Raw genomic sequence first — 27,875 nt, 5'->3', positions numbered from 1 at the left:
TATACTGCCAGAGCTCTGTTCGTCTCACTCGAAAGCGTAAAACTGATCCCTTGAAATCGATACCAATTCGGTCGATTTCATTTGCTATTTTGCATTCGAAAGTTTACTGTTATGTTGCGTATAATACACATCAATTATCTCAGAATAACATTTGTTTTCAAAACAGCAACGCGTGAACATGTGGATACTGTTTTGAATGCTGCAAGATAATCATTAGCGGTGTCATAATGCGCTCTATGTGAATGTATTTGCATCACAAATAATTCAAATTCTTGGCAAAATTGGAAATTGGCAGCGAAAAGCTGAGTGGGAGACAAGTTTCTTTCGCAAGAAAAAAAAAAGAGAAGAGAACAGAGTTCTGTCAAGAAGAGTCCGCTATTTACAGCCTAATTGAACACCATAACAAGAGGAGACTGACAGTCGATGTGGTGCGTGCGAATCGGTGCAAAATCACTTTCGCTTCACTTCACTTTAAAATCACCGTAGACGTCTGTACGTGTTTACTCCAATGTCTCTCTCGTGTGAGTCGGGTGTGTTTCATAATACACATTTATATTGTCCATCTCACAAAAGTCAGTGGAACGGGCGAGGAATGGATTCGATTGAACGAAAAGAAAAAAAGAAGATGAAGAAACACGGCGAGGGGAGAAATTTGTGGCCTGAAGATTTTCACAGCATGGCACTTCGTGATCTTTTAATTCGCTCTTAAGCCAGTCCACCTTTGTGAGAGTTAAAAATGGAAAAGCGAGTAACAAGAGAAAATAGATATACCGATTCTATGAATTTATGTAAAGGTGTTTACGGGAAGGTATATATACGATAATCGTTTTCCGAAGTCGTACGAAACTGATTTGTACCCATCGTCGCCCGAGCATCTACATGTGTATCCATTGTCGAGTTTTTACCGTTTTCCTCGGCGCGATCTCCCGTAAACGTCGCAAAAACTACAAATGACAAGTTTGGTTGGACCGTAAGACGCAGATAAAACGACGTGCTTCTTTTGAAAACTTTAACGACGAAAGACACGTTTCTTATCAAAATCATAAAAATTCGTACGACTATTCATGTGTTATCTTACAAAGTAAGAATATTGAGACGAAAAGTTGCTTTTTCTTTCTTCGCGATGAATATGAAGTGCCATACTTCTTATCGCGTAGCTACGAAACTGTACGCAAATTAAGCTCCATTAACTTGATCGACTTGCGATGTCCGTTAACTAGTCATGGAGATTAATGATAATGAAAAAGGTGGCGACAGGCTCGTGCTGTTAATTTGGCTGCGAGTCTTAAACTATTATCGTATATCAGATAAACTCTGATAATTAAACTGCTACGGTTGACGTTACGAATATATTTTAGCTCTCTACACTTTTCTATACTATATACAGTAAAATAATTAAATGTTTGATTAACATAATTAATAATAATTTTACTTTTGTAAACATTTAATAAATATTACTAAAATTGATTACTTACTAAATATTTATTAAAGTATAATTAGCTTTAATTATATTAATTAAATATTTAATTGGTAGTTTTTATTTCATGTAACATTTGGTAGAAATTATCAAACGCTTTCTTCAATATAAAGGCAACGTAACATAAAATAATTTTAAATAACCATCTGAAAATAAATTTAATCTTCAAAAAATTTTACGATGAAAAGAAAATAACAAGAAATGTAGTTCATGTTAATTTTTATTGCACATAAATATTATGTACAAACATATATCAATTTGGTAATAAGAGTATTTGTTTGGCGATAATTAATTTGCGTAATGAGATAACCCTGTTAAGAGGTATTTTGGCAAAATACGCATCTAACTTCAATCACGTGACGCTCTTGAAATATCAGAAAGCGATCAGTCAAGTCTTCAATAACACGAAATTAATCAACACTATAATGGAGCCATTCGCCCGTTTCCTCATAATCTTGTTACCATGTCCAACAGCGTTAATTAACCCGTGTTTCCTATATGCCTTTATTATCCCTATATATATATATATATATATATATATATATATATATATATATATATAGAGAGAGAGAGAGAGAGAGAGAGAGAGAGAGAGAGAGAGAGAGAGAGAGAGAGAGAGAGAAAGCATCTCTTAAACAGTTTATTAGTTAGAAAAGCCATGCATGCGCGGTAAAGCAAATTTGTTTGTGCTTGGTGAGGGAATATATATCCTTGTTGTGTACTATGGTGCGAGATATTAGGGACAGAATGAGCAAGAAAGAGAGAAAAAAAGCGAAAGAGAGAGAGCTAGAGAAAGAGAGAGACAGAGAAAAACGTACGGGTTAAGAAGATAAGAAAAACGGAGTAATGCTCTTCTAAAGCAGAGATGAAAAAATAGATAAGAGGAAGACACCGTGAGAAAGTCGTGACAATCGCTGTATTTTCCCGATACTTGTGTACCGTCGTTTCTTTTCTTTCGTTTCCATTTCTGATTTTGCACCGCACATTTATGCACGCACGCACGTACGCACATATACGCGCGCACGTGGTCTCAGGCATACAATGTCAGCTTAGTTCTCGCGTGAGACCAGGGGAGGAGTAATCCCTTTCGGTGATCCTCGTGGGTGATAGATTTTCTTCGATTGCGTACTCTTTTTTTGGCAACAAATCTAGGCAACTTCTATCACTGCGAAATCGTGCGCCCACCTCATTTCACGATCATTTTTCTTCGGCGCGCAAGACGCAACGTTAATCGTTTCACTTTGCGGCAAATACGCGTGCGAATCAAATATATATATTGCAGAAAGTGTACAAGAAGATAGTATATATATAGTATATAGTTACAAGTGTAGAGTAACAAAATGATGGCGTCTTCTCTATAAGCTTGCTCAGCCCTGATTCGAGAGAGTAAAGCTTTTTTCGTTGGCGAGTTAGTAAAAAAGCTCAGAGAGATACATATTTGCGTTATGGTTAGATGAGAGAGAGAGAGAGAGAGAGAGAGAGAGAGAGAAAGAGAGAGAGAGAGAGAGAGAAACAGAGAGAGAGAGAGAGAGAGAGAGAAACAGAGAGAGAGAGAGAGAGAGAGAGAGAGAGAGAGAGAGAGAGAGAGGGAGAGAGAGAGAGAGAGAGAGAGAGAGAGAGAGAGAGAGAGAGGGAGAGAGAAAGAGTTGATTTGTGACGATACATTGTAAGAGAGCAAGTGGATACAATGTGCGTTTAGCCAGCCAGTGAAGATATAGACGTAGAGAAAAGTGAACAGACGGGTTGAAAAGAACGGCACGCGTTACGCGATAAAAAAGAAGTGAAAAAAGAGAGAAAGAAAGAAAAACGGGATAGAGCACAAATAATGTGACCATGATCAAAAATGTTATCCATTGCGGCACTTCATATCCATGTAAAAAAGAAAAATCTCTTTTCTTATTATTCGCCGACGTTCGGTCATTCGTTCATTTGTTCGTTCCGCCATGCTTCGCGCAAAGGGATCGCGTTATAAAAAAATATCATCAATAGATCGTCGTAGACCGTTAGCTGGATCATCAAGACAGGACTGATCAAGATTATAGAGATTCGTAGGGTAGCAAAACGCCGTCGTCGAAAAATTCCTCTACGCGTCTCCACCATGAGAATTACCCCATTAGTTCGCGCCCCGAAGCAGACTTGCGTTCGCGCGCCGCAAGTGTGTTTTCTATCAAGAAAAACATCGTGAACGAGAGAACAATCGAAAGAGAAACGTATGTACAAAAGGGGGAGATCGAGAGACAACGCGAAGAGAGAGACCGAGTGAAAGAGGCGGGGGAGGGGGGGGAGGGAGAGAGAAAAAGAAAGAGAAGGGTTGATGCCCTTATCATCTGATGTACGCGGGGGGTCGGCAATCGTAGGAGGAAATGATCAAAAGAGACGTGCGATCTGGCGATTGCTCTCTTTCTCCTCGCATTGTTCGCCGTTGTCGCTGCTTTTCACTTTTCCTGTACCTCGTAGTCCCTTTTCCGAACTTCACGCTCCAAATCCCACTTCTGACCCTCACAAAGGTAGACGCGGTCGTGATACATTTGGCAAATCTTCTTCAACTCCACTACAAAGAACACGGAGAGATCTCTCAGATATCTTTAGTTCCTCGATATGTTATGTTTACTTTTCTGACAGCTTAGGCGGCGAAGGGGTACAAGCGGAGTGAGAGACAGACGGCTCTAACACGTGTATGATCGATTTTACGCGACGTACGAAAGCTAGAATCTCCTGCGGATCTCGGCTCACGAAATAGTATTTAGCCAGTTTTCTATTGAATTAAATTAAGTATAGAATACGATAACGTTAATTGATATAATTTAATTTTTTTAAATATAATATACAAAGAAAAAAAAATCACGTTTTACACTGATAGAAAAGTGTCGTATTCGCGACTATAATTTAATTGAAAAAAATTAAAAAATTACAATCAGGAATATTATTTTTATAATAATTATTACTATTATATTGGTAGTATTAACCATATAATTACAGTGATGCCAACTAAAAAATTGTACTAGTAATTATACAACTTTCAAAAATAGCATATAATTATTATTACTAATATTACAATAATAACTAGTGTAAAAATAATATTTCTGACTATAATTATCTTACTGTGCAATTATATACAGTCGCAAATACAATACATTTTCTTCTATCAATGTAGGATATAATAAATAATTGCAAAAAATACATTAAATTTAGAACTTTTTGAGAACATATAACTTTGATATGCAAGACTTTTGAAAAATAAAATAAATAAAGTAGATCTTATTCAGCCCAAGTGTCTCACTTTAATTGTTGATAACGTTGTTGCTTGCTAAATAAATAAGCATCACCCGGACGATATATCGAGGGATAATTCTTTTTGCTTCATATAAAATCCAAGTGAGAGCCTAGCTTTACATATTTTAGCAAAGAATATAAAGTCGCGCAGCTCGAATACTAATAGCGGACCGCGAGCAGCGTTAAAATCCCGATGAGAGGGAGCCCTTGATCTCGCAACAAGCAAAACTTTCGAAATCTCCGATTCAAGTAAATTGGCGGTCCCTCTCTCGCTCCACGTGCGCGGTAATAAAAGTTGCGCGATGCTCGAATGCTTAATCGCGCGGGACGTCGTCGTCGGGGAAATCTCCGAGGAGGTGGGTGTGTGTGTGTGTGGGTGTGTGTGTGTGTGTGTGTGTGTGTGTGTGTGTGTGTGTGTGCGTGTGTGTGTGTGTGTGTGTGTTTTCCTCGGCGCGCGGTCGAGTGGGTAGTAATTCCGCCCTGGAGTCCCTTTTCCCGTGAAAATGGAGATCCGCCCTGTTGTTGGCTCTCCGCCGAATGTATTGCGGGCAAGATACGCACGGCACCGCCGCGGCCTCGGCTGAACCACCTTCGAAACTTCGATCTTCAACCATTCGCACGTCCCAGGGTATCCTGAACGTGACCGGAACGCGACGCGAACAAAATAAACGGACGAAATTGCGCGGATAATGCACGGATAATGAATGAGCCGCGCCGATGATACCGCACGGTATTTTATCGAGGACGAAAAATCTGTCGTTGCTCGTCAAATTTACTTGTCAAATAAGTAAAACTCCTCGATTTAGAGATTCAAAAATTATGACACTATCCTGTTATATAATAAACTTTTTTCCGTTTAAATTCATCCCGAAGAGAGGTGAAAAGTAAAAATTATTCCTTAAAAATTGTGTGTCCTATTTTCCGTTTTTTTGTCTTATTTTTCAACTACAAAGGAAACTAAAACAAATACTTTTATTAAGAAATGAAATTTGTCGACTTATTATAGATAATTTATCAAGACTGTAATTTTTTCAAAATAAAATAACAATCGGCCAATTTTTAAGAGTTATTTTTACCTCTTCAGAGTAAAGTCGAGTAGCAAAAAAAAGTCTTTTTTATTACAAATCAGGCTATTCACTATTGCCAAAGTTTCATAATGTTTTGTAAGTCTAAACGAATCAGAAAATGAAAACAATTAAACAAGGGAATAATTTAAGTGAAAACGAAATCTCGCTTTCCGTTTCTCATGATTGCGCGATGCGATCTGGTCTCGTCGAAGTAACACCGCAGCTGGAACGGCCGATGGCGCAAATAAAAATAAAAACAAAAGGACGTTAACGTTAAGGTTTGCGCGATGCAGATACAAAGTTAATGCTGAAAAGTTACGTTCCTTCAAACTATCCTCAAAGTCTCATCGAGAGTTTGGAACATTAGTGTCTCGCGGCATTTCCCTATCTAAGAGACGTGCAAACGTGCTCGTACTGAAGGTTCAAAGACCCGTCAACCAGATACGCCTTCGAGAACCGTTCGACCAAGAATGTCGCTCGGTCAAGCACGTGGCGGAGTTAAAAAATCATGTGGACAAGGGCAGAAAGGGGGAAGAAAGGGTGAAAGTGTCGGACAAAAATAATCTATGCATGTGACTCGACAGGCTCTCTCTTCTTTAGGCAAGCCGATCGTAATTACCTCCATCTCTTTCAACTTAATTTGCCTCTCGAGGTCATACTTATCGCCCTCGAGTAAGTATAGTCTGTTCCAATATGCCGAACAGATCGTCTGCAGCTCGGCTAAAAGAACAAAAAGTTATTGGAAAAAAGGCCACGTGGAGTCCGCTGAATGTATGTTTTATCATCCGTCTGCTGTCGGCTATCTTAAAAATTAACTAACGCTAATCGCATTATGATCGTTTAGGAACTTAAAAAAACGACTACAAACATTAATTACGATACTACGTAAAATTTCAAAATGCCGACGGTTATTATCCAATTCATTGACATCGATAGACATAGGAATGACAACTTGTAGATTTAATTCAACTTGTCATCATCCTTAGCGTATTAATATCAACAAACTGTTCCGTTGTATTCTCTAACTTAAAAAAAATAAACTCTGCAATGCTCAAAAATGCGATGAAAAATAACGCATGTGACGACCTGCGATTTTCCGTGATGATACATAATACTGCTACGAGAGGGATTATTCATAAGGAGGTGAAATTATCGTGGGGAGAATAGAAAAGAGATGAGTCTTTCGCGTTGGAAGCGAGAAGCACGAAGCTGACAGTTGCATAATCGTTAACCTGTCACGGCAGGCGAGTAGGACGGAGGAAATTCAACGGAGGAAATCTCAGCGCGGGAGACTGCGGGAAGGATCTAAGGGAGTCCGGGGTAGTGCGTATATATATTCGCAAGTATAAAACGGACGGAGTTCTTTCTACTTGTGGCGTCTGCGGAGAAATGGCGTGAGACGCTACTGAGACAGATCTACGTTGAGCGATTCTACAAGTCGCGAGGGATGCTACGTCGTTAGAGTACTGCTGCTAAGAAAAATACTCAGCCCCGAATGACTATGTCTAATATTATTAACGGACAGCTTTGATGAGTATGCAAAACTCGGAACAAAGTCGCTAGATATAGTGAGACGTGTGCCTCGCGCGCGTGAAAGAGAAAATAGAGAAGACGAAATAGAGGAAAGAGTATTTGGCGTTAATCGCAGCTCATCTCTCGTTTGCCACGGAAAAACAACTTTTTCGACCTCCAAATCCTTCTTGGCGACTTCGTACTCAAGGTCGTACTTCTCCCCCTCGAGAACGTTGATCCTCTTATGATACTGGGTCAGAGTGGACTTCACGCTAGCTGTTAAAATTCAAGTCAACTCCTTGAAAAGTGCTCGCGACTTGATCGCTGGTTTTTTTTTGTTTTTTTTTGTTTTTGTTTTACGTCGATACCGCACGATATGTCGCTGTATGTAACGGATGTATATGATGGATCTACTGTACACCTCTCGTATGACTTGAACGATAGATAAGATGTGAGAGCGGAAAGTTTGGAGGGAGGGAGTGTGAGAGCTAAGTCCGAAATGTTATAAATTGTTCGCCGTTCCGCCGCCGGTGCGCCGTACGAAGACTGTCTCAAGTTTCCAATGAATAAAAGCCAGCTCTTAAAACTGTCTTTCGCGAACGACTTTCGCGAGCGAGTAGACATCACACTGCGAAATTTGAAACAATCTTGCATCTAATTGGAAACGATGGTACAGACAGAGAGAGAGAGAGAGAGAGAGAGAGAGAGAGAGAGAGAGAGAGAGAGAGAGAGAGAGAGATGCACATTGACATTCGTGCGTAAATCTAAAATAATTAAGAATAAACATATAGCTTCTTGTCGCCAGTAATAATGAACCAATTAGCTTATACCCGACCAACCGGCAATGTATTTATTGATAAGTAATAAATACACACAACGTTTCGGCTCTAAGTTTGAACATCCTTATCAAGTGTAATAAATCATTGGAAGTAAATAAAGGTGGAAACATTGAGAATTTCAGAGTTGTGCCAGCAACTCGAAATCACACACTGAAAGAAAAAGTGAATTAATATAAAAACATGAAGGCAATTACTCACTCATCAACTCACACGTTTTCATTGTCAAATTAAATAAAAATTGAAAGATAAGATTTGTTAATGATAAAATTATAAGCCCGCACAGTTAAAATCGTTCAATGTAAAGATTTCAAAAGATCCTGGTTGTTAAATACGACAGTTTATTTATGTCCAACAATTTATTACACTTGATAAGGGCTCAAGTCTAGAGCCGAAACGTTGTGTTAATTATTTATCAATAAATACAGTGCCAGTTGGTCGACTATAAGCTAATTATTAATTAGATCAAAAATAAATAGCACATTGAGGAAAACGGAGGCTGTACAATATTTTGCAAGAAGAATAAAAAGCGTCAGAGATTTTTCGTAATAAAATAATAAAGATCAGTGGAAAATATATTATGGTGCGTGTTGTGTGAAACAGTGTATAATCATTCGTTGTACTCGTACAACGTAACGTTCGAAAATTGATGTTATTCTGTTATTCTGATTCATTCGTGTTTTGCGAAAATATAGAGTGAGTAATAATAAGCTCTATTAACACAAAATAATCAAGGATGCGAATAGTCCATAGTGTTCTTAAATCGCCATTCTTAATTCGCCAGAGATTCACGAACAGAGAGGATTAAACGAAGAGAGACAGAAAACAGAGTGAAAAATCGCGCGCACATAAAATGCGAAGAAAAAAAAAAGAACAAGATGCGGACAGAGAGTCAAAGAAAATCGACGGCAGTTTTGTGTTACGTAGTGATACAAAAAAAGAAAAGAAATTGTGTGAATGGAAAAACGGTGCGACGAAAGAATGCGAAGCTCGTGTCTCTCGTCCGGCCGCAGAACGGAAGTCACGACAAGCGAATCAAGTTTCAGTAAAGAGTCGTTAATCATTCACGAAGTTGCCCGATAGCAGCGATTATTCATCGGCTCATTGCTCGACGAAAGTTAACCGCGACATGCCGAAATTGCAAGCAAATTCTCTCAAAATGAAAGCTTAATTTTACAATAAATTCATAGTAAGTGTAATTAAATAATAAATTTACTGTATGGTACTATAAATAACTAGAAAATCACTATATAATTATAAGAATAATTATAAGAATAATAGATAGTAATTGTTATAACTGTGATAATAATTGTTACGGCAGATAAAATTGTTATTACAATACAAATGCAGCAAACTACGAAGAAACTTTTATCACTGTCTTTTTTTTCTTTTTTTTTTAAGTTTAACAAATTGCTCCATCTTTTTTGTTGCCGTTTTATCATTTAAATGCTATTTTCATCGAGCGTACACTACTGATGACGGTTAAACATAGCACATTGTGCAATAGGGAGCAATCTCGTGCGAAAACCCCGATCTCCTTGCCAAAACTTTAATTGCATTCGCCGTTGCCCGACCGTGGATGCGCAACCGGGCGGAGATTGGGTGCGTTACACAAGTGCAACAACATTGAGAGCGCGTTGTTGTTACTGTATCGTGAGCGTCGCGTTATCATACTGCACGTCGCGTAAACGTTCTCGCTAAACTGCTGCTCTCTCAAAAGTACCTCAAAGTCCTTCTTCTTAACAACATATTCGATGTCAAATTTTTTATCCTCCAATGCCGCGATCCTATTGTGGTACTCGCGCAGCACGCGCTTTAGGGTCTCTGTGTGGGGTCCATCAGAAACAAAATAATGTAAAACAAAATAAAGACGCGCGCGAGAAAGAAGCGGCGTCGCGTAATTTTCGTGCGTAGATTCAGATCGTCCGTGTCTCGGTTATTGCGCTTTCTCACGCTAAATCTTTTTCTACGTCGGGATTGAAAAATTATTTCAAGATGGAGGAAGAATTCTTTAGCGACACGAGAGTTTAATCTTGAAAATCATGTGCCAATTACCGTACCTTCGACTGCATTTTCTGTATTTTTGAAAGAAAAATTTATTAACAAACAAGCTGTAAAAAAAAGACTGATAAAACACGATGGAAAACGCAGTAAAGTTTCAGCCTGTGAAAAACTGAAGACGAACGTTGCGCATTAATATTAATTAATTATTATATGTCTTAATAAAAAAGAAATGTACATTTCTTCCAATTGCAACTTTGTTCGATTAAAGATCGTTGCACAGATATATCAAATTTTCTGTTAAGTAGTGAATTTCAAAAAACACAAAATTTGTGCAATACACGCAATAGTTCAGATAATATCAAATCGACCATTCAAATTCAAAGTATCTGTGCAACGACCCTTGCTTTAATTGAAAATTATCGATTAAGTGGTAATAAACGTAAGTTTACAGTTTTACTCGGAACAACGCGAATATAGGGAATATAAAAGTACCATAAACGCGGTGAAATTGCGTAATGAAGCAAAGTACCTTCGTTGGCATCGTCGACGATCTTTGGCTTTCCGCAGCGCTCCTCGATTATGCGCCTTCTCTCGGCAGCTTTTCTTTCCTGCTCCTTCTTCAATTCCTCGGCGGCTTTCTTACGCAACAGCAACTGTAAACACATGAAAAATTCGTGAGGCTCGGCTTGACGGAGAAGAAAAGACATTTCGTAGGCGGGCGAGAGAGAAATTTTACCAAGGCAAATTTACTCTAAAATATTTATTCGATTCGCCAACGAATCGATTCCCAATATCACAAACAGATTTCTGAAACTGACAATCGATAATTTAAGTGGAAATGCGAATTTATTATATATTCAGCAATTTGCCATAAACCGTATGAGCAATTTAAATCGCGTACGCAATGAAGCGAATTATTATTATATGCTTACTTAATAAATGTAAAGCTGCCCATTACGTTATGCCCAATCGGTTAATCATATATTAAAATTGGCCGCTATTGAAACAAAGAAATTGAACCCAAGATCCGGTGATTAATTAATCTTTGTTTCTGAAATAAATTAATGCGAGTATATGACACGGCAATGCTCCACACGAGAGGAGCACGTTATCCATTCGGGATTTACTCACAACGAAATAATTTAAGCTCGCGGCCAGCGCCTTTCTCTTTCGGTCAACGGTGAGATTTGAGATAATGTCGGTCGGAATTCGGCGGGTAGCAAATATTGACGCAGCGAAAGGAAGGAAGGAAGGAAGGAAGGAAGGAAGGAAGGAAGGAAGGAAGGTGGATTTACGGGAAAATAACATGCCGGCGGGGCCGGCGAACGCGGCAAAAAGATTCTCCAAGAGATAATTTGCATGCGCGTGGGAAACTTTATGTACTGCGACTGCGAATGCTCGCGACGCGACGAACGGAGGACGGACGCAGGTTCGGTGCAATGAGAGAGAGGATGCTCGGATGTTCCGCGACGATGGGAACAGAATGGCAAACGTAAGACGGGACCATAAAGTAAAGGTAAAAAAGCGAGATGAACTCTCGGAAAAGTTTCGGACGCTTCGCGTTGGCGGCGATGGCCGGAAAACAGAACATTGAAAGCCGAAGCTGAGAGAGAAGAATAAGAGAAAGTAATGGACAGATGAATATAGCCGTTATAAGAAATATTTCGGGAAAATCGGTGCGCAAAGTCTGCAGAGAGAATTATCGCGATATTGTCGACGGGTCGAACTGTCGAACAACGCGAGAGAAGATTATGGCGTGCGACGAGGCAATGAGATGAAATCGGAAACGAAGAGACGTTCCACTTGGCTATCGCCGATAATGAACATTCGATGCGGCAAAGGGTATTGATGTAATATAAAACATACTCTTTTGAAAACCGGGCGCGGCTTTAACGGCGCGAGAATACCGTTTCTATTGATGGAAATACGACGCAAACTTCGCGGCGACTTTCCTTCACGATCCTCGAGTTCTTAAAGGGGACGTTCCGCGATCCTCGGAGAGGCAATTCGCTTCGATGGTTGTGCGCCATAAAATTCAAAAGGGAAAAAACAAAAGCTGACTTACCCTAAGCTTCTTCTTCCTGTCGGGGGTCATGAAACCCTTCTTCGCCTTCTTGGCTTTGGAAGCCTCTTCGAGGCGGGCGCGGACTTCCGCCCTCTTCCTTTCAGTCTCCGCCTGTTTCCTCTTCTTTTCCTGCATTTTTCGTGCGAAACTCCCTTAAAACATCTCATCTGAGAAAGCCCCGAAGCGTCCCGTGGAACGCGAATTCGGAAAGTGTTGCGCAATTCAAACTCATCTAACATTTTTCGCACTCCTGTCTCTCTCCCTCTCTCTCTCTCTCTCTCTCTCTCTCTCTCTCTACTCTTTAAGCTAAACTTTCGCGTGTCTTAAATTGAAGAGCAAATGCGGTTACAGAATTTACAGTAATTGTTGTAAAACAAATTTTTTTAAATAATGATTAGAAAATTATCAATACCCGTATTAATATGTTTTAATAAAATGTGTACTAAAAATGATAATATTAATTTTCCTAAACACTCGAATATTTTTATCATAATCTTACACAGAAAAAATGGTATTAAATTAAAATTAACATATTTCATTTAACTATCATTGTTTTACCTCTCTTCAAAAAAATTTAATAAATTTAAATTTTAATATATTTATTTAGTATATTATAATAATTATTTAAAGATACATAATTACACAATATATAATTATTTTTATAGTAGTAGTATTTAAAAAATTATGATTTTTGATTTGAAGATATTTTCTATTTTCTATCTAATATTTTTCTTCTCATTTCGTAAGAATGATTAATAATTAAATAATAAGACTGTATTTTTTTATTAGATAATATACAAAATTGCTTCATATGTAAACAAGTTACATCTGTTTAACGCTATTTAATATCACAGTTCAATGTTCATATTTTGAAAATAAAAATATTCTCAAAGCAAGAAAAATCTTTTTTTTCTGTGTATTATTATTACATCTATGAAGGCTATTGATTATATTCTATCTACCCATATTAAAATTTTTCGTTAAATATTTCTTCGTATAAAAGTGAAAAGAAGCTTTTTTATATATCGCATATTTCGATTCTACTTCAAGGAATGTTATACCGTGGTTTCCCATTGTTTTCACAAAATTAATGTCGTTAATTTAGAATTATTTTTGCAATGAATTTTATTTCGTAATAAAACGAGCGTGAGCCCTGTTCCGATGAAAGGATTCCTTTCATCCGCCTGGTAAGTGACCGTCCTTTAAGAGGCGACTCTACGTTTCATAGCTAGTTTCCTCTCTTACGTACATCCTCGATGCGCTTTCTCTGCAAAAAGAAAGAGAGAAAAACCATTTCTCGTTAGTATATTCTCTGTGTCGTGAGTCGCATATACGGCGATATCTGAAACACTTTTTGCAGCGCGATCCTTTCGACTGTGAAAAAGGATATTCCTCACCGACGATGGAGGAGGAGCGAGAGAGTTAAAGAGGAAGAAAAGATTACGCGTTCAGTGTTCCAGATTTCACCATCAAGGGATACCTTACAAAGCATTAGCGTAGCGACCGTATTTTCGCGTGTTTCATGACGATGCAGGGCTAATGGAGTCTGTCGTAAGTGATATAACTTGGTCGCTGTTAAGCGCTACAACAACGTACCCCGGCGCAAGCATCTTGTAATATCGTTTTGCGCAAACTGGGCATGCCGCGTTTCATTTATGACATTACACGCGCTCTCTCGGCCGACCATTAGCTCCTACCTCTTACAAGCTGTGCAAATCTCAACGATCGGAGCGTTTGTGAATCAAAAATAAACCGTAGCCAGCATATAGCACAAAAGCGATAGCGTGCAAATTTTCATTGTGCGACTTTAAACCTTGACACACCGAATTAACATTATTTTAGTACCGCGACCTGTCGCGTACGCTTACAAAATCATCGTTGATAGTTCGATGTTATAAAATGTACAGGAAGAAAATTCTCTCTTAGAATTTATCCTCAAAATGATAACAGAGACTTCTATTATATTTTAGACAAATTAAATAAAATTTTAATAGAATTTATATAACCAAACTATCTGATAATATAGAATAATTTTGTGAGTAAAAGGAAAAAATTCTCTTCGCGTATTAATAATTGATGATTAATAATTGAGATTTGTAAGTCGTGAATTCGAAATTTTCCCTTCTTTCTACTCGTACTTTTATTAATCTTTTAAATTTCATATATTGCTATGGTGCGTGCTCCGTGATGAGGTATATTAGGTATATTGTATACTTGTAACGAAAAATAAAGCATCAGACACATAAATAGCGTTTGCAACAAAAAAGAGCTGAGAGACGAAATCACTCTACATGCAAGTTTGGTGTCTACTTTACCCCAGATCTGTTTGAATATTTTATGTTTGTCTGTGATGGTGTTTGTCTATGATCCGAGTCTATGTTCTCTGAGAATTTTACGTTTTATTGTAATAGTTTCCCAGTTAACTTTAAAGACAAAAGCAAAGACGCTGTTTCCGAAGAGATTGTTGAATATTTGCTCACAATGACACGGCAAGAAACAAAAATTATTTCCAAACAAGATGTCTTACATAAAATCATTTCCAAACAAATTATGAGAACATTATGATTATTTTATATTATATATTTTATATTCCATTTAAATGTAATACAAAAAATTTGGCGACAATGTTTTACCTGGATAAAAGATTGTTTCGATACCAAGTAAAAATGTGCTCTAATGGAAACGTACTCAAAAACAAATTTCTGAATTTTTTAATATAAGTGTTCAATTTATATAAAGTTTCATTGAGATGCAGCGATTAGATGCTATATGAATGAAATTTATTTATTTACAGAATAACTAAGCTCGAAGTAACACTTTGCAAAGTAAATAAACTACAAAAAATAAGTTAAATACACTGGCGCAAAAAAACGAGACAAAAATTTTGACCGAATTTTTAGAAAATCTTCAAAGTGATGCAACTTTGCGAAAAAAATACAGACGATTTTAGGATTCCCTTAAAGTAAGAATTTCCAATTTTAATTTACAGGATATCAATCATGTAATTTTTCCCCTAGGGCGGAAACGTGAAAAGTAAAAAGTTTCAAGTTACTGTCTCTTTCTATTCAACACCAAATAGAAAGAGATAGTTACTTGAAACTTTTCACTTTTCACGTTTCCGCCCTAAGGAAAAAGTTACATGATCGCTGCCCAGGAACTGTATATATGAGAGATGTATCCTTAATACATATTTTTAATTATCCATTATGATAAAAATTGCATAATATTGTAATAAGTTTCAGAAGTAAATGTATAATTGCAGAGTGAGACACACACACACACACACGAGATATTTTAATCAATTAAACTTTAATGGATCTTTGTAAAGGATCTAAATGTGAAGAACTTGTCACATCTTGTACATAGTTTAAATAATGGTAAAACTGAAATGGCTTTAACTGTAATACTGAACCCGATATATAATACAAGCTTCGTAATTATCAGTCAAAAGTTTGTACGAGGACAATGTTCTCTGCGTCAACGTTGCTAAGTTATCGCTCGGGACTCCAAATAAACGAAACGTCTACAAAACTGTGTTCATATAATGGTTTTAATCAGTAAATGGAAGTTCTACCAATTCTTCGCTAGACGTCTCCATTGAGTGCACTCGCGCTGAGCTTCGCCTCGCGATATATACCGACAAATATCAAATATTTTCTCCTTTTAAAGAGAAAATTTCTTTTTCTTCTTCCCCGTGTCATCGTGAGCGAAAAAGAGTTAAACCGCGACGGGCGGACGTAGCGGATCGTTTTATAAATTTAGGAGGGAAACGGCAAAATCGACTTGGAAAGAGCAACGCGATAAAGGTACAGGGTGAAATATAAATTATTACGATACACTAAGATCAACAAATCAGGGAGATCACAGGTCTTCGTGGACTTGAATCTGGAATTGAAAATCTGGAAAGACTTCGCTCCCGTAAGGATAACGGGTGACAAATAGCTTGCTCGAGCAGCAAGAGAGAGGAGATATAAAGTAAGACGAAGAGATTCGCGAAACGAGTGGAGTGAGGTCCGCGTTAAATAATGCCGAAATAAGGGCGAGAGTGTGACGATAAATCAGGCAAAAAGTCGGGCCGTAAAACATATAACGGAGACAACGAACATGTCGGTCGTAATACGACCAGTCCCATTTCCCGTTTCCTGCGGAGCGGAAATTTTACGGTGAAATTTGCAGAATATATGTTCCCTACCGCACGGGTCCAAAAACCTTCATTAACTTTTACATTTGCGGTTCACGCCGCGCAAATTGGCTTCATTATACGGAAAGAAAACTCTATCCCATCGCACAAACGAAGAATTGTCGTCCGCGAGGTGAACATTACGCAGAAATTATGTCACAATCATCAAGGTAAAGAGCGTCGGGAATGAATTGCTTATTTAAGAACGCGCCGAGACGAAAGGTCATCAAAGCCGATGGAAAATTTCCGCTTGAGCGTCCTCCGTGGACAATTTTTGCGCGATATGAAAACCAAATATTAAAAATGAAAAGAATATCAGACGACAAACAGATGAAAAATGAAAGTACGCGATGGAGAGCGAGACGACTGAGGGATATTGGAAGATCCGTGGAAAGTTTCTTGCAAAAGAAGAAAAAAGGAGGAGCGGAGAGATAATCACGACGAGAAGCGAGCTTTCATGATCGCCTCGTCATTCTACGTAGCATATAAATCTTTTTCAGGGTGCACAAACTATGTAGTTTATCCTTGACCGCCGTCTATATCCTCTACTAAGCTGCCTCAAAAATATCATTGTAGTAGAAAAAAACGAGGCTCTCGGTCTGAATGAAGTCCTCGGAACTTTACACATAAAAGCTTGCTATTGTAGAAGTATCATATTGAAGGAGATTTATTCATTAGTGTATTTGACAATTTTCTTTTATTTTCTTAGAATGATACGTTTCTCTTGATATTGTAATAAAATATATGTAATTTTGCAATACGCATAAATTTTTGCAAAAATTTTTTAAGCCTTTTTTTAACATAACATTTTTGTGATATACGAAAAAATCAAAAATGTATTTAAATTTATAAACAATGTATGTAGCAAATTAAAAAATTTTTTTAAAAAAATATTGAAATTATAAAATTAACTTTGTTTAATAATAATAATAATAATAATAATAATAATAATAATAATAGAGAATTGCTGAAAAGTAGTGTGCTTAATTTAAATTTTTCCATCAGCTACTAGAAATTAAAGTTCATCAAATACACTGTTTGATAAAGTGTAAATCGAAAGATTCGCTGTAGAAACAGTCAGTAGAATCACTGTTCTATTTTTTTTTCTTTTTCAAAGTCTATGCTATTTCTACTAAAACTAGTTTATGCTAGCAATTTCTCACAAAATCACAGAAACCACAAACAATGCATACCTTTCAACAGTAATGCTAATTTTACTGCACGAGTTCAACACGTAGGATGATGTGTGGGAAGCATTTCAGCGTTTTCGTTGTTCAATAATCAGCAATGGCGAAAATCCATCGGAGATGCAATATGAAAAAAAATATACACATTAAGAAATATCCAATATGCATTTGTCATGAAACTGCATGCCATGGTCCTTCCTAGTGTATTCTTAATTTTCCAGAAAAATAAAATCGAGAAAGAAAACCAGGATTGTTCCTTTTTTTTTTAAAAGTACACTGAAAAAAAAAGTATATCCATTAAGATATGTAGTTGCAGGTTGCCAACTACAGATATACTCAATACAATAATATATGCTATTGCAGTATCAACATTGTATTTGCATTAAGGGAATCCTAAAGTCGTCTATTTTACCAACAGAATTGTACAATTTGTTCCAATGTCCAACTTTTTATTGCATTTACAGAATTAAAAATCCTTCTCCACAATTAAAGTACAGACGATAACAGTGCGTAACGATTTTATACAAAAAATTTAAAAAAAATTTTAATTGTCGGCGTCTAGCATGGACTCGTAACAAAATGTGCTTGATATAAAAGTTGTGCACTTTGTACATATAAATCAAGTCAGATCCGCACATGAACATTAAGGAACAATACTATGCTTTCAAATTGAGCGTAGACGTCGTTATAAAAAAAATACACATTGGTAAATATTTCGTGTCTCAAAAGTGCAATCTGAAAAATTTTTTTTAATTCTTGGTATGAAATTCAATTCATAAGCTGATATTAATAAACTTTAATTCTGGAAAAGAATCTATAAAAAAAATACATACAAAATTTTGTTAATAACGTGCACAAATGACTACATTATCGACCTCGATCAAGTTTGATGAGCAGTTTAGCATTCCCTTAACAGTAAATATTACTGTATTGAGTATTTTATGTAGTTGGCAGGCCGCAGTTACATATGTTATTGGCTATATTACTTTTCTTCTGCGTACAAAAGAAATGGAACTTTGATAATAACGTACTAGTGTTCTTAATTTTTCGGAAAAATAAAATTGAGAAGAAACTCGGTTTTTTCCGAAAAATATGAAAAAATGTGATTGTAATAATAATGGTCTTTTAATGTTAAATTATTTATTTACTAGAGCTCTGAGCAATAAAAGAAATTTTAAAAATAGACATAGAGGATAAAAGTAACATCACCTTTCCAGATAACAAAGTATATCTAGGCAAAATCGCGCAAATCTGTTCTTGCTCATGATGCTGAAAACTTGTCTTATATTTATCTTCAACAAATATAGAGACATTCAAGTAACATGCAAGTAACAATGAACGCAATGTATTGCCAGCTCAACAGCAAGATACCAGGCACCAAAGAAATTACCTTGCGTCGTCAGTAATATAACAGTATTGTGTGGTCCTAATAAATTATCGCAGTAACATAACGACAATAATACAAGTTTTGATAATAATGACAATTTCCAAGTTATGACGCCATGTTGCTGGCAAGTTGCTACACAAAGTTGTCATATCATAAAAGCACCGATTTTTCAACAAATACAGACTCAGCTGCTGCAATTCCGATTTGGTATACATGGTGTGAGAACAATATGCTAACAATACACTGTTGCTATCTGGGTTAAAAGAAAGTAACTAAAAAAGAGATAAGAACTCTTTTTTTAATTTTTGAAAACTTTTCTGGGTTAAGAACACTAATCCTTTTTTGATTATTTAAATAACAAATTAGAATAAGAATGCAATAAAAAAAAATGCAGATTCGAGTACACACCTAACCTCGTCGTCCGCCATGGTGCTGTCTCGTCGTTACACGCGTCTACCTGAAAGGTAACAGAAAACGGTGCAAACATTACCATTATGTATGTATACAGTTAAAGATCTTGATATGTGCTATTAATAACGAGTACGATTAGAATTCTCTGATCGTTAAAATAAATAAGCTTACGATCGGGGTTCCATGACATGGAACCCCGCCAATGCAACAAGATCGAACGGGAACCCCTGTGTGAGCATGAAGTATTTGAGTATGCATACCGGTTCATCGGTTGTCAAACGCGAAGACGCCGCGTCGTCGCGTTTTACGCGATGCGTAAGCGGTCGCGCAAATGGAGCGAACGAAAATAATGACGGAATGACCTCGGGCAAAGGATTATTTTGGAGTCATTTTGATATTTTATATTTCGATGACTTTTTGTTTTGCTTGGGACGTCAACGGTAAATTTTACATCAAATTATCTTAAGTTTCTATGTGACTTTTTGGTGGGCTTTGTATCAGCAGTAATGCTGTTGATCCACTTCTTGCGTATCTTTATGCATGATCTTTTATTCTTCATGATTTTATACTTTCTTTGTAACTCACGGATGCACAATAAATTTAAAAAATTAAATAAAAATTACACAGTGTAGGATTTTAAATATTTTTGGTCAATATACTGATTCGTCGATTTAAAGTAAAAATTCATGATATTTTAGATATATAATTATTGTAAATATCTGTTTATATAATATTTTCATATATACATATAATAATTCACACACACACACACACACACACACACACACACACACACACACACACACACACACAATCGGTTATTAATCAATTTAAAAAAAAACAAAATAGAAGTAAAACAATATAGATGTACAAATAATTATCAAAAACGTCGAATAATCGAACGTATAATTATCATTAAAAATATTGCTGCCATAAATTATGAAGAAAATAAAAGCGTAATGCAAAACAAAAAAATTTTTAAGCAATCTTTATATAAAATTTGCAATTTTTTTGCAATTTTAAAAATTGCAAATTAAACTACACTAGAAAATCTTTAGATATAAATTTAAAAGACTTTAAGCCTATCCAACTAATCCTCTACTTAATCGAAATTTAATGAGTAAATTATAATAATGCGCTGTTTATGTGCGCTTTGTAAATCATCAAAAATAGTTTGCGCATATTTCATTTAGCTCCAAAGAATTGTATTTATTGGGGGACTCAATATGCTGGTCCTCCTCATGGATAAATAATAATTTATTCTAAAAACAAAATACATAAGAATTGCTTTTGTTCTAAATCGTTAACATATTATATATTTATTAATACTGTTTAATATGTGTTGTTTCGTGTTAAGAAACCACTACTGTGCATCGGTGCGTTTGCATTCGCCGCATACGAATGAAGGAAATAATAGAAGGGATCGACAGAAAAAATCGAATTCCGACGCGTCTTTGATGGTCGACAAGCATTGACGATCGATTTGGCTGTTTTGTCAATGCCGATAAATCATACGGCTCACTGAAATTTAGATTTCGCCGCTTAAAGCGCCGCTGGATGAAAAGGCGGGCGCAGGTTCTCTGTTTCGACGACGCGTGCGGTATAGAATATCCGGCGCGCGAAAATAGACGTCGGCCGTCCCCACTTTCCGCGACATGCCGCCGTCGGGACGTCGGGCAACGTCGACGACCCATATTTGGATGCAACGACCACGGTAGATATCCCGTCGTCGTCGGCAGCTTCAACTGGATTCGATGTCGAAACGGCGAGGCGAGCAAATAAACAAAGTCGCGTACGTTTCTCTACAGCGAGCGAGCAAGCGAGAGAGCGAGAGAGAGAGAGAGAGAGAGAGAGAGAGAGAGAGAGAGAGAGAGAGAGAGAGAGAGAGAGAGAGAGAGAGAGAGAGAGAGAGAGCTCGTCCGACGAATATGCGCACGTCAGCACGTCACGTTATTTGCGAATGACATTTCGTTCGGCGGAGATGACAGGCGATACCCTACCCGAGGGGAAAATACCGCGCATATCTCTCAGCGCGAAACACGACTATGATCCTTCTTATTAGCGAGCGTCTTTCCCGGAATCGCGCCCTTCTCGATGCGACAGTATCATCCACCACGCCGGGGCATCTCCTGCCGCAAGGCGCGGGACCAACGAAGTTTCAAAACAGATAACTTATATAGGTAAACTTCTGTGTGCGCGCAGAATCTGAAATTGTGCAATTCGGTTAGGGAGATAACAATTGCGCATTTAGTAGCGTGCTTGTGCCGCCGCCGCTCGTCGTCGCAGCTCCAAAACATTCACAGGAAGATAGATTGTACTACCTGCTTGTATACGGCAACAGCTCGCGTTTCAAAAATACTTGGGGAACCTCATGAGCGAAACGTAACGAGCAACAACGGCAAAACAAGATATCATTAGTAATATTAGCAGAATGATATATATGTGTATGTACCAGTCCTTTATGTATATTTTTGTTATTTCGCATTTTTCCCCGCATTTTTCGCACGTTTCATATAATTACTATTTACCTGTACTCATCAATTATAAAAGTGACGCACAGCATCAATTACCGTTAAGTAAAGAGAGATGTTTTTCTGCAAATTATTAGGCTAATTGCACAGAAATAGTCTTTCAAAAATATCTCTTGGAATGTTATAAGGTTTAGTTTCTATATATAGTCTGCCTTTTGATCTCCGCATGGAACGTTTCATGACTGACGTGGAATTCGAGCAAGCGTTGCATAACCGGAATATAATTTTGTTGCCGTGCGTCACGAGTGACGTTAGTGTGTGAATTTGTCAAGACGAGAATATTTCGTATGAGGGGGAGAGGATATCCAAGTTTTATGAAAATCTCGCACAGAGCGAGATCATGTTCTTCTCGTCCATTAACCGTTTGTATTTGCCGCGGCGCCTTCTTTTATGTTTGTAATGGACGATCGCCTTTGCTAAGTATAGATTTCCTCGCGCTCGAACCATTCCGAGACACGTCCTATCCTATCGAGACGTACGTACCATCTCCGATATCAAAGAGGCAAGCACTGTAAAAATAGACACCTCGCTAAATCTCATTAAATTATGTGAGATGGTTAAAAAAAGGGGGTGAAACCTGCTCGGCAAAAGCTACGTTTTACGTTGCTAAATCTCGTTAAGTTAAAGAAGAAGAACGCAATATTTTCTCTTCACAAAAATTATAAATCCTAAGAAAATTGATTAAGTATTGAAAAAAAGATCGAGATAATAATAATGATTTAACGTCGTCCTTCGACAGAAAGAAAATTCTACTGATTTCTCTTAATGAAGATTAAAATGTAAAATAAAAAGGTTTAAAGGAAATATATAGTACGAGTCGGGGTTGTATATTTTGTCAAAGTGTCCTAATGAACCGATCAATGCTTGAGTTGGATCGACAAACAGAAAAAGTTCTCGTCCATCACTTTCAACTCCGCGTCACTTTCAAGACGAGCAATCGCTCCTCGATGATCGCCGATCAGTCACTGTCTCAAAAGACTTGGGCGAATTAATCGTCACAACCTTGAAAAGTATCTTTTGTACATACAATCACTACGTTTCACTGACACTCGAACGACATTCGAAACAGTATTTCAAGAACAACTCATTTCTGAAAGAAGAAATCGCGAATCTTCCTTTTTTTCCCTCCTATTCGAAGCTTCTTCTTCAGACTTCCTCCTGAGATGCCTTCCGGGACACTCTCGCGTTGCGACTATAGCAAGGACAATCGCAAGGGCTACAAGAAGTGGGCTTACCTTGTGGAGAAAGCTCGCTTGGCTGCGACTAGCTGGACCTTAGGCAGCTGACTGTGCCATCGTGGATACCTAATCGACTTCGTGAACCTCTACTGTAGACCGATTCACGTGGTACAAGCGCAACCAATGGTGGCACGCTATTGGTCGTAATCATTTTTAGACGAGAGCTCTGCCTGCTCCGCTTGCTGCCAAAAATAATCGGAAACTGAAAACGGAGCCGAGCCCACATCGCTAGACGTACCCGTTCGTTCGCCGGATCGTCTTCTGATCTAGCTCACGAAATTACTATGGTTAACACAAGATTATTATGAGACAAGCACGAAGTGGTCTTGAACTTGTTTGCCTTCGAATGTCATTAAGATACAGTTATTAAGAAAGCTTATTAATAGAATTTTTAATCAAATAAGGGAGAGAGAGAGAGAGAGAGAGAGAGAGAGAGAGAGAGAGAGAGAGAGAGAGAGAGAGCAATATTTAATAAAAATATTCTATGTATTTATAGAAATATTAAAATAATACACCGAGAAAATTTTCCCTTAGAATTTACTTTCAAAATCATGGTAGAAATGAGATTTTTACAGCAAATATCAATAAATTAAAGAAACTTTTATATAATAATGTATTGATATCTGCAATAAAAATTCATACATAAAATATAAAATGGTTTGATTAAATTTTACTATAGGAAAAAAAAAATTATTTGTTTCAAGTACAATTTCTTTGTTTAAAGTAAGCAATAATTAATTGTTGAAACAAATAATTTCCTTCAATCCAATTAAAATTAATTATTAATTTAACTTAAAATAATTTAATCTTAATACAACTAAGTTTTTTATTCATGTAAACGTATTTGTTATTTGTTAGCGTTATTAAATTAATTTTATAAATCATTAACTTTAACTTAACTTAGTTATTTAGGTAATTTAAATAACTTAATTAAGAAAATGTTAACTTACCCTGATTAGAAATAAGTATTCTTTTTAATTTGAAAATTATATAAAAAAATGTATTTACTTAAAACAAATAAATTTTATTTCTGAGTAAAATATTACTAAATTTACATTAAAATTCTTCGAGATGTCATATAATTATCATAATTTTAAGGATAAATTCTAGGAAAAAATTCTCTCTGCACAAGTAAAACTTTTTATTTAAACGTTTTTAAGAATGTTTCTAATATGTATTAATTAATATAATTTCAGGGGGATACATTTATTTGTGCTGATCTAAAACAAAATATTACGTAAACATTTTGATATTTATACTCTTAAAATATTTGTTTTTTTTTTTAACCGATAGTAATTTTATATTTTATTACATATTGTATTCTGCACAAAAAATGCAGTTTCAATTAAAAAATTTATTATTCTTGGAGACAAGTCGAATGCATTAAATATCGTGCAAAAATACACAATAAAAAAGAAAAGATTATGTCGCAAATCATGTAAAAATTATTAATGTTCCATTTTCACGTACTTTGCTGAAATGAAAACTGAGATTATCAGTATCTTCTGAATTTCTGCTGCTTATAGCTGTTGTTTGGCACTAAACGCGGTAACGATAACAGAAACGTCGACACGCTCCAACGTAACACAATCGTATCGACGTAATATCATCGTCGAATTTCAATGAAACTCTTGGCTCAAAAGTAGAAGTTGCGACTTGCATCTACCATGAGAAATTCGCAAGACATCCCTCTGAAAACTGTCACAAACATAATTCCTTTCTATAGATTTTCAATAATACGAATGTTAATACACAATGAAAAAAAAAAAAAAGATAATGTATTAATAAGATTAACTAATACATAGCAGTCTATTTTAAAATAATCTTATTAATTCAATAATAGTATTTTCTAACGACACAAGTAACACTTTATTGGAACACTTTTATTTCACTAAAATATTATTATTAAATTAATAAAATTATTTTCAATTAAATACTGTTAGTACAACATTATTTTTTCTTACACACACACACGCACACACACACTTCTTACTCGCATGTGAATTAGGCTTGTTTTAAATATAATAAGCATTGTGTACATTAAGTCAGGAAACTGTAAATTTTAAAATTATATTATTTAAGCAATTACAATATAAAGTGTCAAATAGATTTAATATTTCATTTATAAATTAAGTTTAAATAAAATAAAAAAGAAATAACACTTTTTATATGGGAATGTATTTTTCTTTTATAATTATTCTTTTACATAGATAAATTTTAAACTTGAAAAAAAATTAATAAATTAAAGCTTATGTAATAATAAATAAAACATGAATGCCCTATCTATAAAAAGTTGTTAAATTTATCAAACGTGCTCGCTCGCTCTCTCCCCCCCCCCCCCTCTCTCTCTCTCTCTCTCTCTCTCTCTCTCTCTCTCTCTCTCTCTCTCTCTCTCTCTCTCTCTCTCTCTCTCTCTCTCTCTCTCTCTCTCTCTCCTCTCTCTCTCTCTCTCTCTCTCCTATATAAACTAAAAAATATATATATACATTTATATACATGAATATAAATTAATAAAATCACTAATATTTTTTATAATTCTCAAAATAACTAACCATAAGTTATTATTGAATTAATAAGATTATTTTAAAATAGACTGCTATGTATTAATTAATCCTATTAATACAATATCTTTTTTTTTTTCGTTGTGTACTAACATTCGTTTATTGAAAACCTATAGAAAGGAATGTTTGTGACAGTTTTCAGAGATAAGAGATGTCTTGCAAATTTCTCATGGTAGATCTATTTTGAAATAAGAAAATTATAAAGATAAAAAAACATTTTTTAAAAAGAGCAAAGTAACGCGTTTTTATGTTATCTTGAAAGTAAAAACAAAAATACAAGTGGAACAATCCCGCCGAGTCAGCCATGTGGCACAAGTCGATGTTACGTCGCACATTTAACACAGGTAACGTATCTACGGTAAACTTCATTATCGGTAACGTTTCTTCGGTGTATGCATTGGTACTTCTTATATCACTGTTGCCACAAAAATTATATTTACATGCTTTTCACTTGCGATTCAATCGACGACCCCGAAATCGACGAAGAATCGAAATCTTGCTAAAAGGATAGAAGTGCATAAAGTGTTTCATGTGGAAAAAGCGTGCGCAGACAAACACGTACATATCGAAACTTGGTCGGACAGTTTAGTAGGGACGGATAATACAGATCCCTGTGAAATTGTAGTGGAATAAAGCTCGCAACGTAGATGTCGCGTAATCGAGAAGATGGCGAGAAATTACGAAGAAATTTGAAGCTCCTATGTTGCAAGGACGACAATAAAGATTGCGTGTTGCAAAACTACATATATTGCTGGTTCGTTAACGTACATAACAGTTCGCTGTTATTGCAAATATTTTTCTGTTAATTAAAATGAGAGCGCAAAGGAACGTTAATTTTGCGTTAATCTTTGCGAGATGCCTCTCCTAATATGTCAAAGTCGATGTTTTAGCATTTCTTTGGACAATTAAGATGCTTCCAAAATAATATGTGACCAGGAAAAATAGATTTTGCGTCACCTCTCATCCCGTAGCCTTATCGAAGTTTATGGCATTCGCATTGACCGCAATCTATTCGTTTTAATATCAAGATCATAATTATAAACATGGTGCTATCTGTGCATTGCTAATCAGCCCTATACAATCACCTACCTTGACGTTCACCTCTGATATTAGAGCCTAAATCCTGTGCAAGGGTGGTGTGTGCGCGAACAAAAAGGACAGACCAAAGTACGAACAAGATGATAGAGAGAAAGAGAAGAGCTGGAGAATAAAAGATAGCACAGGTTCTCCTGATGCGTGCACCATCGGTGTCATAACCTTTAACCTATTCCCTGTTCGTCAGAAGAGGTCACAGGTAGAGCTCCTGGAGGAGGGAAAGGGGAACGATGAGGTTGAATGTTGTGCGCTCGAACAGAGCATGAGGTGGTCCGGGGGGAGGACCTACCTCTGAACCAGAGGTGATTGACCCGGCGTCCCTGTTGCCACGACAACGATCCCGTGACGTCACGGGACAAACCGGGGTTTATAGGTGACCCACATTCCAAAAATAACCGTCACCAACTTGCCTTGCCGTTTCATTGGTCATTCTCACTCATTACCTTCCCCACCGCTACAAACACACACACACCCACACACACACACACACACACAGGGGGGGGGGGGAGCTATACGCACGCACGCATGCATACACGCACACGCTCGTCGACCAAATCAGCCATTTCTCGCATATCTCAGCCCAAGATTTTTCTCCTTATGACATATTTTTCTGCCTTTTTGTTTTCTTCTATTGTCGTTCTTGCGGCTGAAATAAAGGGCTATAGTCGCGTGACAAATCATTCTCAAAACTGGACTCCATGGAAGAGGTCGAGGTGTACGCAACGGCACTCGAATACTCCTGTTATCGATTGACAAGTGATAAGAAATGCATGTATAAATATACCACTTTAAGCGTATGCTGTTCTCGCGTTCCTGCAAAACCATCATATAGGTCTGTGCAAATTTATCAAAACTGTGAGAATCAAAAGAAAAACCCAAAAATGATGATACTTGATTTTTGACTAACAATAAGATCAGAGTGATTTGATTCGGTGTAATTTTTATTCGAAAATGAAAACGTGTAAAGGACATCATTTTGTCGATAACAATTTTTTTTTCAATATTTAATCTTAACTTACTAGTATTCTACTAAATTAGTTACTACTTATTA

The 27,875-nt window shown here is 36.6% G+C and overlaps 1 protein-coding gene across 17 annotated transcripts in view; it reads right to left on the bottom strand.

Moving 5' to 3' along the window:
- The window catches only part of LOC105833875 (troponin I), a 30,980-nt gene extending 7,708 nt beyond the window's left edge, over positions 1-23,272 (bottom strand). The window contains exons 1-6 of one of the 17 annotated variants that reach the window (XM_036293028.1): positions 23,166-23,272; positions 19,402-19,445; positions 13,484-13,501; positions 12,235-12,363; positions 10,699-10,822; positions 7,505-7,605 (exon numbers count right to left, since the gene is read on the bottom strand). In XM_036293028.1, coding sequence (XP_036148921.1) covers positions 7,505-7,605; positions 10,699-10,822; positions 12,235-12,363; positions 13,484-13,501; positions 19,402-19,416 — 387 coding nt within the window. In that variant the 5' untranslated portion in view covers positions 19,417-19,445; positions 23,166-23,272. Of the gene's footprint in view, positions 1-3,927; positions 4,029-6,436; positions 6,538-7,504; positions 7,606-9,888; positions 9,990-10,698; positions 10,823-12,234; positions 12,364-13,483; positions 13,502-19,401; positions 19,446-23,165 lie in introns of all 17 variants that reach the window. The other 16 variants (XM_036293029.1, XM_036293027.1, XM_036293033.1 and 13 more) reach the window with 16 other exon arrangements.
- Positions 23,273-27,875: the final 4,603 nt, after the last annotated feature.

Source organism: Monomorium pharaonis, chromosome 10 (genome assembly GCF_013373865.1).
Source record: "Monomorium pharaonis isolate MP-MQ-018 chromosome 10, ASM1337386v2, whole genome shotgun sequence".
Lineage (NCBI taxonomy): Eukaryota > Metazoa > Arthropoda > Insecta > Hymenoptera > Formicidae > Monomorium > Monomorium pharaonis.
The sequence above is the reverse complement of the archived record's forward strand: the minus strand, read 5'-3'. Positions and strand labels throughout refer to the sequence as shown.